Below are 15,191 nucleotides of genomic sequence, written 5' to 3' on the forward strand. Positions count from 1 at the left end.
CCTGAATCCAGTAGAGTATTTGAAGATCAAGGAGGTGCACCTGGACTCCTGGGTCTTTCTGCTACCTCTAATAAGGCTGCCAAGGGTGCCTGCCTCCCAGCAGCCCAGTCACAATGGGGTGCTCTCTGCTCTCTCCAGGGTCTTTTCTCCCTGGGAATAAGTCCTCCCCAGGACTGGGTCTCTTCCCTCCACCCGCCCCTTGCAGGAACTCTTCTTGGGCATTCCAAACTGGACAAACTCTTAAAAACACAGATTGGAATGCCCTGAGAGCCCCAAGCCTGGAGGACCTCCCCCGCCCCGAACTTCCTGGTACCTTTCAGAAGGATTTTGCAACAAAAAAAGAAACAATCCCTCACCTGTATTCCTGCGCAGGGTGAAGATTTTGCCCTGAATTTCTAATGATTCCTGACATTATGGTTGGAATGTCACTTTCTATCATCTCCTTGGGGGGAAAAAAAAGACAAAAACTGGGTTAGGGAGGTGAGTGGGACAGTAAAGAAGCCAGCTGTTCAAGGGAATGAATGGATCTGGCAGAGAGAGAGAGAGAGAGAGAGAGAGAGAGAGAGAGAGAGAGAGAGAGAGAGTTGACTGCAGGAGGAGGGAGAAGGGGGAGATGAAATGGACTAGGAGAAAGAAGAGAGCTAAAGAAGAGAATGGGAAGAGTGGGAATGAGTGAGAAAGAAAGGAAAGGAGGGAAAGGAAGAGAAAAAATTGATTGAAAACAAAGGAAATCAGAGAGAAGGAAAATGGGAAGGAAGAGAAAAGAGAGGGAAAAAGAAGAAAGGAAGAGAGAGAAAAGAGAGAAGAAAAAAAGGAGAGAGCAAAGAGGAAACTAGTTTAGGAGAGGGCAGAAAAGACCAAGGAGAAGATGGGGGAGGAGATAGAAGGGGGGAAAACAGATGAGAGGACAAGATAAAGGGGAGAGAGAGGAGTGAAAGAGAAGGGTGAAGGGGAGGGGAGAGAGGAAACAGAGCAAGAGAAGAGAGGGAGAGTGAAAGAGTGAGAAGGAGAAGGGGAAGAATAAAGAAGAGAGGAGAGAAAAAAGGAAGGGAAGAGAGAAAGGGGAGAGAGAAAGAAAGATGAGAAAGAAGAGACAGGAGAGGGGAAGAGAGGGTGGAAAAAAGAGAGGGAAGAGGGGGGCAGGGAAGGGAAGATGAGAAGGAAGAAAGGAAGAGGGAAGGGGGGAGAAGAAAGAGGAAAAGGGAGGGAAAGGGAGAGAGAAGAGACAGAAGACAGAGAAGGAGAGATGAGAGAGAAGGCAGAAGAGAAACAGAGGGAGAGAAGAGACACAAGAGAGTGGAGGAAAAGGAAAAGAGAAGAAAAAGACAAAAAAAGGAGAGAGAAGGGGGAGGGAGAAGAGAAGAAAAGAGAGGAGACAGGAGAGGGAAAGAGGGAGAAGAGAGGCAAGAAAAGACCAGGGTCAAGAAGAGCGAGAGCAAGAAGGAAGAAAAGAAGGAAGGAGGAAGAGGAGAAAAAGAAGGCAGGAGGAGGAGGAGGAGGAGGAGGAGAGGGAGAGAGATGCGCCGGGGATGGACGGCCGCAGTGACAGCGGGAGGCCGGGGCTCCCTCCCAGGTCCCGGGCCCCGGGCCCCGCTCCACCCGGCCGCCGCTGCCCGCGGTCACACTGCGGGGCGCGGCGGGGCCGGGGCCGGGTCTGCGCCCCCGGGGCAGCCCGAAACTCCCCGGGGGGGCACACCTCCAGGCGACAGCGGAGCCCCCCCTCCGAGAAGAGAGGCGGCCGGGGCCGGGGCCGGGGCCGGGGCCGGGGCCGGGGCCGGGGCCGGGGCCGGGGCCGGGGCCGGGCCGGGGCCGGGGCCGGGCCGGGGCCGGGGCCGGGCCGGGGCCGGGGCCGGGCCCCGCGGGTCTGCCGCCTCCCCGGAGCCCGGCCGCGGCGCGGCAGTGGGGCGGGCGGGCAGCCGGGGCCCCGCAGCGGGGCGGCGCGGGGCCGTACCTGCGGGCGACGCGTCGGCGGCCTCCCGGGCCCTGGGCTCCCGCGGCCCCGGCTCCGCAGGCTCCGTCTCCCCGACCGTTTTCAAATTTCCCTCTCAGGAGCTGTCCAGCCGGGGAGCATGCGCAGTGGGCGGGAGGGGGGCGTGTGCTGGGCAGGGTCAGCTCGGGGGCAGGGTCAAGGGGATTGCCGCATTTCCCAGCACCCCCCCGCCGTGTCCCCCGGGAGCGGCTTCTAGCGGGAGGGGCACCTGCCCCGCCCCTCCCCTCCCCCTCCCCGGACTCCTGGCGCGCCCCGACTTTTATTGCCCGAGCCCCGGGTTTCCAAGCGGCCCGCCCGGCCGTCGGCGTGCCCTGGACTCGGGGCGCCCCCGGGAGCGGGGCGGCCGCAGGTGCCCACCTGGGCCCGCGCCGGCCCGGCGCCTCCACCTGCTGCGGCCCCGCCCGAGGCCCGGGCCGCGGGGTGTGCGGGGGGCCGGCGCGGCCGGAGGGCCCCGAGGCGGGCGCCGGGCCGTTGGGGGCGGCCGGGCTCCGGCTCCTCCGCGCCGCTCGGCCCGCGCCTCGGCCGCTCCTCCTCCGCGGGAAAGGTGGCGCGAGGCGGGCGGGGGAGGGGAGAGCGGGGGGGGGGCAGAGGTCGCCGGCGGCCCGGGGGGGGGGAGAGCGGGGGGGGGGCAGAGGTCGCCGGCGGCCCGGGGGGAGGGGAGAGGGGGGGGGGCAGAGGTCGCCGGCGGCCCGGGGGGAGGGGAGAGCGGGGGGGGGCAGAGGTCGCCGGCGGCCCGGGGGGAGGGGCCAGGGTCACCCCGGCTGGAAGCGACTCGGCCAGGGTCACCCCGGCTGGAAGCGGCCCCGCGGTCACTGACTGCAAGCACAAGCACACCACGCTGAGCCGAGGGTGGGGGGGGCAGAGGCGCCCGCCGGACCGAAGCCTGGGGGGCTTGCACAGAGGTGAACGTTGAGAACCGTCGTTGTGCGTGACGGGAAAGAACAAAAACCACCCAAAATGAGGGTCCAGATCCAGTCTGTCAGCTCGGGGTTTATGTAGGTGGTTTCACCCCCCCCCCCCGTTGCAGACGGGGAAACAAAGGCCGTCCCAGGGGGGTGAGGAGTCTGCTTGGTCACACACCAAGGTCGCCCCTCACCCCCCTTTTACGGATGGGGACCCTGATGAACGGGGCGCCGACTTGCCGGGGCTCACATTGCTGCCACGCTCCAAAGGCAAGAGATTTGGAGCCGGATCCTCCTGATTGGAAGCCCACCCTACCGAATGATAAGAGTGTGCCAAGTTCCCGGCGTCTCTTGTTCAGGCCTGCCAGCCCGTGGGACGGTGCTGGGTCATGGCATCCAGAGAGTGTGGGAGCCAGAGAGCTTGGGGAGAGGAGACTTGAAGGTCATGGGACCCAGCAAGGCTGACACTCGGTGGGGTTGGAAACAGGCCAGAAGCCGGACCAAGCTTCTTAGCACTGTGTGGTGATGATGGCAATGAAATAAGGCTCTTAGATACCAACCTTTGTTCTGGAACAGAAGTTGGATTTGAGGTGGGGGGGGGCTGTACTCAAGTCCCCAGCCTCATTTTCTCCTCTGGAGCCCCCTGGATCCAGTGGCCAGCCATGTATCAGGATGACTAGAGATAACCCTGGTGAAATGATTTGCCCAGGAGCACACAGCTAGCTGGGCTGGAACTAGGGTCCTTATGACTTCAGGGACAGCACCCTAAACTGGCCTAGCAGCTACTAAACAAATGCATGCTGATTAATTAAAATGACTGATTTAATCATATTGACTAAATCAAATTTATTAAATGATAAGATTGAAAGCCGGTTGAGGAGTCTCATTTATATACACACACCAGTATGGAGCCCAGAACCTGGGGCAGGAGTAGGAAAGACGAGGGTCACCAAGGGATTTGGTGGCCCCAGGAATCTCCATTCCTGTAGCAAGATCCAAAACAGGAAGGAACGTTGGTATCTAAGAGCCTTATTTCCTCACCTGTTAAACAGGAATAGTAATAGCACCTTCCCCCCAGGGTGACTGGGAGGCTTAAATCAAACAGGACATGTCAAAAGTTTTATAAACCTCAGGTACCGCTTATACACATGTATATTCACACATAAACTTTATTTTCATATATAGTATCTAATAGTATTTGATATGTTAACTATATTGCTTTAGAAAATATAATATCATTGCTTATTGCAAGCAAGAGTCCTAAGTAAGGACAAGAGCTGCGCTGGGGGTGGGGGGGGTACATTTGAAGGTCAGAGGTCAACAGAATCTGTGGGAAGTAGTGGAATAGTTGAATGGTATAGGGGGAGTTTACCAAATTTTAGGATTCAGACTAGGAAAGGCTTTGGAGAATCTCTAATCTGGCCCCATCCCTACTCCTACACTCATTTTTGAGTGTTATCAGGGTGAGAGCTGGGCAATAAAGTAGAAGCCAGCAGAGAGCCAGAAAAAGCAAGATGGGAATAGATGAAAACCTAGAACATTCATAAGTCATAGTATTTAGAGCAGGAAACAGCCTTAAAGATCACCTGGCATTAACCAAGTTCTAGGCACATATATGCTTACTGATTAATGTGACCAGTGGGAAAGGAGAACCAAAGGTCAGAAGACAACAGCAAACCTGGGATTGGATAGATATTGGGGTTTGGAAATGTGCATATTTGTTCATAGGTTTGGGTATCCCACCCCCCTTTCTGTCCTTCCAACCCAGAAGGCACCCATTCCTCCCTCCGCTGCTTAGAATTCTTAGCTTCCTTCAAGGTTCATTCACATGTCTTCTCCTTTGGAAAAAGCCTCCCCCAGGTGCTTTCTCCCTTCTCCGATAATCGACTTATTCTTGTACATGAGACAGCATCCTGGAGTGGAAAGAAGCTGCCCTCAGAGCCGGAAAGACCTGGATTCAAGTGCAGATGGAGACATGTGGTGACTGGGCGCCTGGGCCAGTGACTTAACCTCTCCATGTTCTTGGCAGCTCTCCTAGATGTCAAGGGATCTATTGAACTTGGATGAGAAAACAGCTACATCTTTATTTTTTCCTCATTTTGTGGCAATTTTAGATATTTTGTGCAAATGAATCTGAGAAGGGCCCCATCCATCGTTTCACCAGGCTGCCTTCCTGAGGGGTCTGGACCACAAACAAGAGACTGAACCCTGGTCTGCAGACTAAATGGTAGGTCTGATATGGTAGAGGCAGCCTCCTTGGCTGGAACGGTTATCCTTTTACTCCAGCCCTTCTAACATGTAAGCTCCTCGAGGGCAGTGCATATTATTATTCGGTCTTTATATCTCCAGGATTAAGATGATGCCTTTCTCCTGGTAGGCACTAAATCAGTGCTTTCTGGGGTAGATTATGTGCCTTTGAACAAATCATTTTAGGCTCTCTGGGCCTTCGCAGCAAAATGAGCAGATGAGTCTGATCCTGTGAGGCTTATGGCATATTTCTGGAGCTTATAGAAAAGCTCTCACCTCCATCCTCCCTCTGGTTCAGGGAAGAGATAGGAAAGGAAGGAAATAAGCATTTATTAAGTTCCTACTGTGTGTCTGAGGCTATGCTAAATGCCCATTACAAATGAGAAGAAGTAGTTTTCTCGAGGTAAAACAGTAAGAGGGCATAGAACTACATTTTGGTGCCCTCTGACAAATCCTGTGGTTCTCCCCCCCCCCATTGTTTTACTTCAGTTGTCATTGATGCTGTTGCCCTCTCTCTCTTAGGGGTCATGGAGTAGAAGGAGCCCTATATTTGAAGTCAAAAAGCTACCTAAGTAAGTCATTTCAGCCCTGTACCCAGCCGTTTGCTCATCGGTAGAAGGAGGGGGTGGGTCATATGAGCTCCACAGACCCTTCTAGCTCTGTATCTCTAATTCTGCCATAGCAGAAACCTCGCAGGATCACAGAAAGTTAAGAACCAGAAAGGACACTGAAGATCATCGAATTTCATCAGATATTAGAGACAGAAAGAAGAGACCCAAGAAATAAAATGAAGTAATAGGACTCAGCCTGTAATCCAAGTTCTCTAGCTTGAAAGTTGCTTCCCCCGACTCAGATCTGCAACTACCCCCACCTTGCTTTTTCTGGCTCTCTGCTGATGGGCTTTCTTCAACTTATTCTACTCTACTGCCCAGCTCTCACCCTGATGATATTAAAAAATGAAGGAGTAGGGATGGGGCCCGATTAGAGATTCTCTAAAACCTTTCCTAGCTTTGTTTCCTGGCTTCTAGTGGTCCACCCCCTCCCTTGGAAAATGTCTGGGAGAAGTACAGATGAGAGATTCATAACTGAAATCCTTCCATACCTTGAATTTAACAGAAACGCCACTGTTCGGCCACAAAGGCCAGTCCACCTCTTGTTCCCAATGGTGTTTTACTGACTGCTGAGAAAGGAACGATTCTACCTTTGTAGTGTGAGGACTATGGCCTGTAGCTCATCCTAACTGATGGCTTGGAAGCCTTTCCCACCATCTGTTTAACCAGGAGAATGACCCAGGGCTCCCAGGATAGGCACATTTTCATTTTTCATTCATCAAAGTGGCAGCAAGGAGGAGAAATGGGGGCTGAGACCTTTGGCAGAGCTCCAGTTCACTGTGAATTCCCTTCTTAGAACCTGCAAGTCCCTGATTCTGCTCCTCTTCCAGAAATAAAGAGACCACCTTGCACACCCTGGAAGAAGAGGTTTATGAGTGCTAAATTAAGATTATTACAGCAGGATTTTTTAGTTTCCCTCTCTCTTTATCTCGGGTTCTGCCTTCAATTAAAAAACATAGTTTAAGTACTGTAGACAAGAGGTACTTTTTATATTAAATTCATAGTAAGCAACAAGTTTTTTTTATAGACAAAGGTAAAGGCTAAATAATTCACAAACCATACAAGTCATTTTGGTTGACTTCCATTAATCTTTAAAATGCTCAAAAATGAACACAAACAACCTAATTTTAATGACAGTTTGAAAATGTTATGTTGGTCGATAAATTCTGGGTCTTCAAACAGATTTGTTTAAAAATATAAAGTTTAAAAACTCAAAAGTAAAATGAGTCCAATTTATAAATTCTCTTGTGTTTTAGAAAAATAAAAGATACATTTTATATAGTTTGAAGTTTATATATATATATATATATATAGATATATATATACATATATATATATATATATATATATATATATATAGCCTTTCTTTCTGTTCAAGTATTTTTAAAAGCTAGTTTTCTTAGCCTGTGAATTTTTAAGTGACTTACTCTAGGGATTTGGAGCCCTACTTTCCTTCCTCATGTTTCTTTTTTTTTTTTGCCTTTAAATTTTACAGGTGTCTTTTTGAAAAAAAAAAACATCTCAATTGTTTCTGGGGGGAAAAGCCCCCAAACTGCCTCCTTGATTCTTACAGATGCATATAAGAGGTCTTGCCACCAGGATTTCCCCTGGGCCTAATATGACTGATCTAATTCATCGGAGCACTGAGTTAGAGGAAATCTTGTGGATGGCAAAAGGCCCTCATCTTACATGAAGTCTTCCCCAATGAGGCAGAAGTGATTAAAATCCCGCCCACTAAAGCAAAACAGCATGTGTCTTCTATTCTTACCATCCAGTTGCCTATAATGTAAAATTGTTGTCTTTGTTCCATAATTTTTGTACTGCCTTTCTATTTGCTACTCAAGCTTATAAAATCCCTAAGACAGGGATTATGGTTGTTTGTGTGTGTGTGTGTGTGTGTGTGTGTGTGTGTGTGTGTGTGTGTGTGTGTGATGTGTTTAAAAACATATAGATACTTCCCCTCCCTTTTTATATGACATACTTTTATGGAATTTATTTTATCTTATTCTTTCCAATTACATATAAAAATAGTTTTCAACATTCATTTTATATTTTGAATCCCTCATTTTTCTGCCTCTTTCCCTTCCCTCCTCCCTCCCATGACAGTGAGTAATCTGATATATTATATATGTACAATCATAGAAACCTGTAGATACTGAACAAGATGAAACACTAGTTATTAATCATGATAAATAAAATTTAGTCATAACAAGAAACAACACATAAGCAATTATGAAACTTCTTTTATGTGCCGGGGCACTGTGCTAAGTTCTAGCAAAACAAAGAAAGGCAAAAAGAAAAATTAAGGGAAAAAAAACTCAATCCCACCTCCAAGGAGTCTAATGGAGAACACAACATGCAATTAATTATTTCATGCAAGGAGTAATATGCAGGATGAATTGTAGGTAATCAGCTGAAAGAAGGAACTAGCATTAAGGAAAGACCAGGAAAGTTTTCTTGGTTAAGACTTTAGCTGAGACTTATGGGAAGCTAGGAGGTGAACATGAACCCCCCCACCCCAAATCCTATGTTTTATTGATTCTAGTTTAAAAACTACATCCCTGGGGTGGCTGGGTGGCACAGTGGATAGAGCACCGGCCCTGGAATCAGGAGGACCTGAGTTCAAATTCGGCCTCAGACACTTCATAATTACCTAACTGTGTGACCTTGGGCAAGTCGCTTAACCCCATTGCCTTAAAAAAACTACATTCCAATAACTCACAGGGCAACTTTAAAGTCAATGGTTTGCAAATCACAAGATGTAGGATCCATTTACTTTACCCCCAATTCTCCTTTCTTTAGCAGTTTTCCCATTGTTTAGCTTTTTTTTCTCTTAGCTTTTCTACAGAGGAGGCTTTCAAGAACAAATGGGCTCCCAGTCCCAGAGTCTGCAAGGTGCATGAGACCTCCAGAGGTCATACAGCCCAACTTAGACCTGAAGAGATCTTCAATCATTCAAGAAGAGACAAGTTATGAGGAATCCCATTTTGCTTCTGGACAACTCCAAGGGTTTCAAAGTTGTTTTAAAATGAACCCCAAATCGATTTCTATGAATTAATTCTACCAATGATCCCAGGTATGACTATGGACAAGTTTGACAAACTCTTCTCATTGCTTTCTCTCCACAGAGGCAGCTTGATGTGCAGTGGATAGTCTGGAAGACCTAAATTCAAATTCAGCCTAACTTATTAGCTCTAGGACTTGGGATAAGTCCTCTGTTTCCTCAACTGTAAAGCAGGAATCATAAGAGCACTTCCCTCCCAAGGTAGCAAAGACCAAAAGATAATTTTTGTCAATGGCTTAGTACAGTTCCTAGCAAATAGGAGGCACTTAATAAATGCTTCTTCCCCTTTTCTTCTTTCTTCCTCTCGTCAAAACCTCTCTTTATGCCCTTCATTTCTTCTCTTCCTGTTTTCTTTTCTTTTTTTTTAGTTTGTTTTTTTTTTGCAAGGCAAATGGGGTAAAGTGGCTTGCCCAAGGCCACACAGCTAGGTAATTATCAAATGTCTGAGACAGGATTTGAACCCAGGTACCCCTGATTCCAGGGCCGGTGCTTCAGCCACTGTGCCACCTAGCCGCCCCATTCATTGGCATTTTGAAGATGTTTTCCTAATCTACTGACTTCTTTCCTGTTGCTAATATATCCTAAAGGGTCTCCCCCCTCCCCAATTTAAAAAACAACTCACTTGGTTCTGTCATCATCCCTTTAAACTATTCTCTCATTCACTACTGACCCTTAAGAAAAAGCTCTTATTTTTCTGTGATTACTCCATTTCTCATCCCCTCCTAATTGGCATCAGACACAAACTGAAACTGCTTTGTCTAAAATTAGCAATGATCTTATAGTTGATGAATCTAATGTTGATAATTCAATCCTGAATGTTTCTAACTTCTCTGCAAGCTTTGACACTTGACTCCCCGATTTTCCTGGGGACTCTCTCCTTCCTGGGCTTTTGTGATGCCTCTATCTCCTACCACTTCATCGACCATTGTTGGTCTCCTTTTCTGGATTATCATCTATTCCTCTTCCCCTCATCTTTGCATAGGCTCATTCCAGAACTCTTGACCTTGAGTTCTGGTCCCTCTTCATTGTCTGCCATCAGTTTCATGTGATTTGGTCATCCATACTTGGATTTTCAAATCTGCATAATCCCACATCTCTCTCCTGACAGCTGGTTGTGAATGACACCTGTCATTTGACGCCTGTCAAACATTTTAGCCTAGTTGCCCCATAGATATCTCAAACTCAACATAACTAAAATGAAATTCAGTATCTTCCTCACAATTCTATTTCTGTTGATACCACCATCTTTCTAAGTTAACCAGGTTCACAATCCTGAAGTTACCACTCTCTACTCTCCATCACCCTCCCACCACCACACCACCATTTTCAATTATGAAGTCTTGTCAATTCTATCTCTACAATATGCCCTACATCTGTCCCTTTCTTTCCATTTACATAGCAATCACCATAATTCACATAACAACCACCATGGTAAATGGAAATATCGACACTAGTCTCTTGTGACATGTACCAGTTGGACAATTATGGTTCCACCATTTATTGAATTTAGATCATCTTGTATAGCCTCATTGTTTTATAGACAAAGAGACCCAAGAAGTCTCCAGTGACTTGCCTAAAGTTTCACCAGTTTAAGTAGTGGAAGGTTTGATGCCCAGTCCACCCAAATCCCCAGACCTACTTCATTGACCTATGCCTTTAGTGCAGGCTGTCTTGAAAAAGGTCCTGGATTTACTCATAAGATCTGGATTTTTAAGTTGTGATTCTGCCACTTGACAACTGAAATGACCTTGGACAAATCATTTGACCTCTGCGATCTCTGAAAAATGGAGTTAATAATCCTCCCACTATGCACCTCACAAGGTTGTCCAGGGGAAAGTGCTCTGTAAACCTAAGAGAATTTCAGAAATGGAAGACATCATTATAATTATTGTTACTACAGGCTTCAGAAAAATAATATACTAGTCAAAAAACATGAAGGCATCTAGAATCTGTCTACCATAGAAACTTTCATTCACTAAGATATTTGGCCATGATTTAGTAATATTAAAGTAAAAAACTAGTTAGCTGACATTCTGTTGCTATGTTCCATAGTTCTATTATACCTAGTCTTTTGAATCTTTTAAAAATAATGATTCATGTGGTTATCAATGTTTTTTTTTTGTTTTATTGCAAGGCAATGTGGTGAAGTGTCTTACCAGGGTCACACAGCTAGGTGATTGTTAAGTCTGGAGGGTCACATTTGAACTCAGATCCTTCTGACTTCAGGTTAGTGCTCTATACGCTCCACCACCAAGCTGCCTATGGTTATCAATTAAAAAAATCTTTTTTTCAAATAACAAAAAAATCTCTCCCATTAAGGAAATTGAATTTTAATATTTTAAAAAATCTGTTTCATTCATTTAACCCCTAACAACTAACTGAGCACCTAGCAACATCCCTTTTCTAAATACTTTAAAATACACCTATAAGTTGCCTGCCAGAACTTGTGTTAAAAGTATAGACTAGAAAGAATACTACTTATAGTTTACATAGCTACACTATCCACAAATATGAACCAATAAAAGGGAGAAGACATACCAAGGGTTTTCATGTTTGTAAAATGACAACAGAATAATAATGATAATCCCTCCCTCATCTATCTGTTGTGAGGCTCAAATGAGATTATGTAACCAAAGCAGCACCTATTTAGAAGTTGGACATGATCCCAGAGATTGTCTAATTCAAATTCCTGTCCAAATCATGACAGATAATAGGTCATCCAATCTGGTCCTAAACACCTCCGGAAACCTGTTAATACTTCCCAAGCTTCTCCCGCCTCCTTAAGATGAGCCATCCGTTTAGAACTGGCCTAGGAAATTTTCCTTTCAACCCAATCCAAATCTATCACCTGGCATCCTTTTTAGTTCTCTATTCTCTTCAATGAGATGGACTAAGATAAAGGACATTTTCTCCTCCCTTAAAGACTTGTGATTGGGGAAATAAGAAAATAGGAAATAAATAATATTTATCAAAACCTATTGGAAACAGCTTCATATTTGTTTGATCCTTTCCATGAAACATAGAGGAAAATATTCCTGTCTCCTTGGCTAATTAGATATGATTTTAGACTTATAAATATAGAGAGATCACAATATGTACTAGGAATAATGCTTTTTTATTTAATAAAATAAGACATTAAAAAACAAACTAGTTTTGTTTCATGTTGATCATTGAATTGGTGACTTTTTTTTGTTTACAAAAGGGCCTTTTTAAACAATTCATTTGGCACCAAACAGATGCAGGATATCATAGTTTCACTTAAGGACAGAGACTTCATCATGCAAACTCTTACTTAGGATGGATCTGACCAGCTCAAAGAATTCGTCTTTAGTATTGTTTTCAGAACTCAATCACAAAAATTTTGTGAGGACCTAAATTCTGTAATTTTCAATTACAGAATGCTTCTTCCTTAAATTCTGTTTGCAAAGTTTTCCTCTGACCCCCCTATTCTTTTTAGAGCTGTATATAAAATAAAATTAATGTAAATTGGACCAACATAAAAACTTATTTAAATATAGCCGTCTATAGACACTTTCTCCCTTTTTAAAAAACGAAAACGTTCAGAATACTAGTTGTTTGTTTTTAGAAACGATAATATTGTATCTTTGTAACAAATGATACTTAAAAATCATTTAGTGTGAAATTGAGGATTAATCCCATAGGGACTAGGTATTAACACTAGCCCAGCCCCTTTGGAGCATACAGATGGTGAATCTGAGATTTACAATAGGAACAATCACTGATTACATGCATGGATGTAACGGACAAAAAGACCTTCACAACTAAAGCATGGAAAATACAGTGGAGGTCCTAGTGCCTGACTTGTTCAGAATGCTCAACTTTTAAAACTACCTATGTTTTATTCATCTTGTAAAAATGAAATTGTAATGGTCGACAAGCATTTGTAATGTATAGATATATAAGAAAGTCTGTTTCCATTGTTTAAATTTCAATTCTCATTTAGTTCTTTTTAGATCTGTATTTCAAAAACACTGAAGAAAAATGACTCCAGTTATGGAAATTTGGCAGATGTAAGTAGCAGCCAAACTCATTACTAAAACTAATAACTGCTGTTCGTTAATTCATTAAAGGAAAAAGTGCACTCTCTGCCTGGGTTCAGGGTGGTTCACTTCATAAGAAATTAATCTTTGCTGAAAATGAAGCCTTTGACCGAGATTTTTAATCCCACTTAGATACCAATTTATGGATTTGTTAAGATACTGACATCTAAAATTTAAAAAAAAACCATTTATACATGGGATCATGAATCATTGGACATGAGTGACTAGCAAACACAGAATATCTTTCTCAAGGCTCTAAAAAGTATGTTAAAGCTAATGTTTATTTGATGCCATATATCATTTAAAAATAAAAACAAATTTTCTGCTTTCCTTTTATGGGATCCCTTTGCAACTTCTATGCAAATAAACCAAAATTTTTTTCTGCTTTCTTTCCTCATTGCTTAGTTGCAGATATAAAGGTGAGAAACTTTGAGAATTATCCAGTTTGAAAAAACAAATCATTTACAAGAGCAGTTAGCTTCCTGGGAACTTAGAGGAATTAGGTGCAGTTCTCCTGGATGTTTAGATATTGCCAACACAAAACCATTTGTATCCAGATGTACTGTTATTTGATCCTCAATTTTTTTCCTCATCCTACATCATAAATCATTATTCAGCATATAATGAAAGAGACAGAGATAGAACCAGACAGAGATGAAGAGAGAGAGAGAGACAGAAATGGAACCATAATGGGGGGGGCAGGGGGCAGGGGGGAGGGAGAAAGAGAGAGTATGTTTCATGTGATATTTCTTGCTTTACTCCTCAAACAGTGTGAGAAGAATATCTATGACATGCATGTTACCTTTCTCTATGTATGAGGATCTGGGGCATTGTACCTCATTTTAAGGATATCAGAGACCAGACTCCTCATTTTGAATGTATTAAGAAAACTTCCAGAGTGATTTTAAGAAGCAAAGTAGTGGAAAGAAGGACCTATTGTGAGCTTCTCAGAAATGTTTGACACAGGATTGTGACTGGTCTCTTTTTATACACCATGCCTCTCAAGCTCCAGAGTTTGAATAATGTCTTATTCAGGTTCTTATTCAGGTTTGTCCTTGGAGTCATCCTCCTCCTCCTCCTCCTCCTCCTCCTCCTCCTTATCATCATCATCATCATCATCATCATCATCATTAGTATTCTGGATCATCACAAAGTTTTGAAAATTATAAAATATTTCCTAAGAAAATCATTTGTTTCCAACTGCAGCAAAATCAGCTTTGAAATTGTTAGAAAAGCATCAAAGACAGAAGAAGCCCTAGGGATACAAAGACCAAAAAACCAAAGCCAGTTCTTGCTCTCAGGGGATATCAACCTGCAAACCACCGTGTACAAACTCTATTCTGGAGAAATAAATTGGAAGTCATCTAGGAAAGGAAGATCCTAGAATTAGGAGGGATTGGAAAAGTTGAAGGAAGGCAGGAGGCCGAGATGAGGAGGGAGAGTGTCCCAAGAATGGGGTTCAATCAGAGAAAATGCTCAGATTTGGTCCTTGGAGGGTCTTAGAGGAGATGAGTGTCAATGGATAAGAGTGCCTGGGAGGTATAAGATATGTATGTACTATGAAAGTTATATAGTTAGGTTTAAAATAAAGCAACAGAAATTTTGGCAAGGCATGAAGGGATTTATTCTCTAAGATTTACAGAAAACCTATAGGTAGAAGTCATTTTAGAAAGTGACAGAACTGACAAAGAGCCATAAACTTTTAAAAATTAATTTATTTTCCAATTACATTCAAAGATAGCTTTCAACATTCATCCTTTTACAAGCTTTTGAGTTCCACATTTTTTTAACCACCTTCCCTTCCCTCCCCATAGCAGCAAACACTTTGATATAAGTTGTTCAAACAGAAGTGTGTTTAATGAGTTTCCATATGAATAATGTTGTGAGAGAAGAATTAGAACTAAGGGAGGAAATCATAAGAAAGAAAGAAAAAACATAAAAGAAATTTGTGAAAGTGAACATAGTACACTTGACTCTGCATTCAGAATCCATAACTTTTTCTCTGGATGTGGATGGCATTTTCCAAAAAGGGTCTCTCAGGATTGTCCTTGATCATTGAACTGCTGAGAAGAGATGCATCCATCATAGCTGATCATCTCACCATGTTACTGTTAATGTGGACAATGTTCTCCTGGTTCTGCTGATTTCACGCAGCATCAGTTCATGCAAGTCTTTCCAGAGACATAAACTTTTTTTTTTTTTTGCAAGGCAAATGGGGTTAAGTGGCTTGCCCAAGGCCACACAGCTAGGTAATTATTAAGTGTCTGAGACCAGATTTGAACCCAGGTACTCCTGACTCCAGGGCCGGTGCTCTAT

General features: G+C 44.2%; 1 protein-coding gene and 1 long non-coding RNA gene across 5 annotated transcripts in view; one reads left to right on the plus strand and one right to left on the minus strand.

Annotated features, from left to right (window-relative positions):
* Nucleotides 1-2,413, minus strand: part of FOXN4 (forkhead box N4) — a 30,269-nt gene extending 27,856 nt beyond the window's left edge. For 2 of the 3 annotated variants that reach the window (XM_074206106.1, XM_074206109.1), the window contains exons 1-2: nucleotides 1,952-2,335; nucleotides 357-442 (exon numbers count right to left, since the gene is read on the minus strand). In XM_074206106.1, the coding sequence (XP_074062207.1) occupies nucleotides 357-439 (83 nt within the window). In that variant the 5' untranslated portion in view covers nucleotides 440-442; nucleotides 1,952-2,335. The other variant, XM_074206108.1, reaches the window with a different exon arrangement.
* Nucleotides 2,414-2,748: 335 nt separating this feature from the next.
* Nucleotides 2,749-6,914, plus strand: LOC141501794 (uncharacterized). 2 transcript variants are annotated; one of them, XR_012472310.1, is made up of 4 exons: nucleotides 2,749-2,892; nucleotides 5,007-5,119; nucleotides 5,662-5,711; nucleotides 5,825-6,914. It is a non-coding gene; the product is annotated as an uncharacterized LOC141501794 (long non-coding RNA). The 2 variants fall into 2 exon arrangements; XR_012472309.1 differs by having other exon boundaries at nucleotides 2,749-5,119.
* The last annotated feature ends 8,277 nt before the right edge of the window (nucleotides 6,915-15,191 follow it).

Source organism: Macrotis lagotis, chromosome X, assembly GCF_037893015.1.
Source record: "Macrotis lagotis isolate mMagLag1 chromosome X, bilby.v1.9.chrom.fasta, whole genome shotgun sequence".
NCBI lineage: Eukaryota > Metazoa > Chordata > Mammalia > Peramelemorphia > Peramelidae > Macrotis > Macrotis lagotis.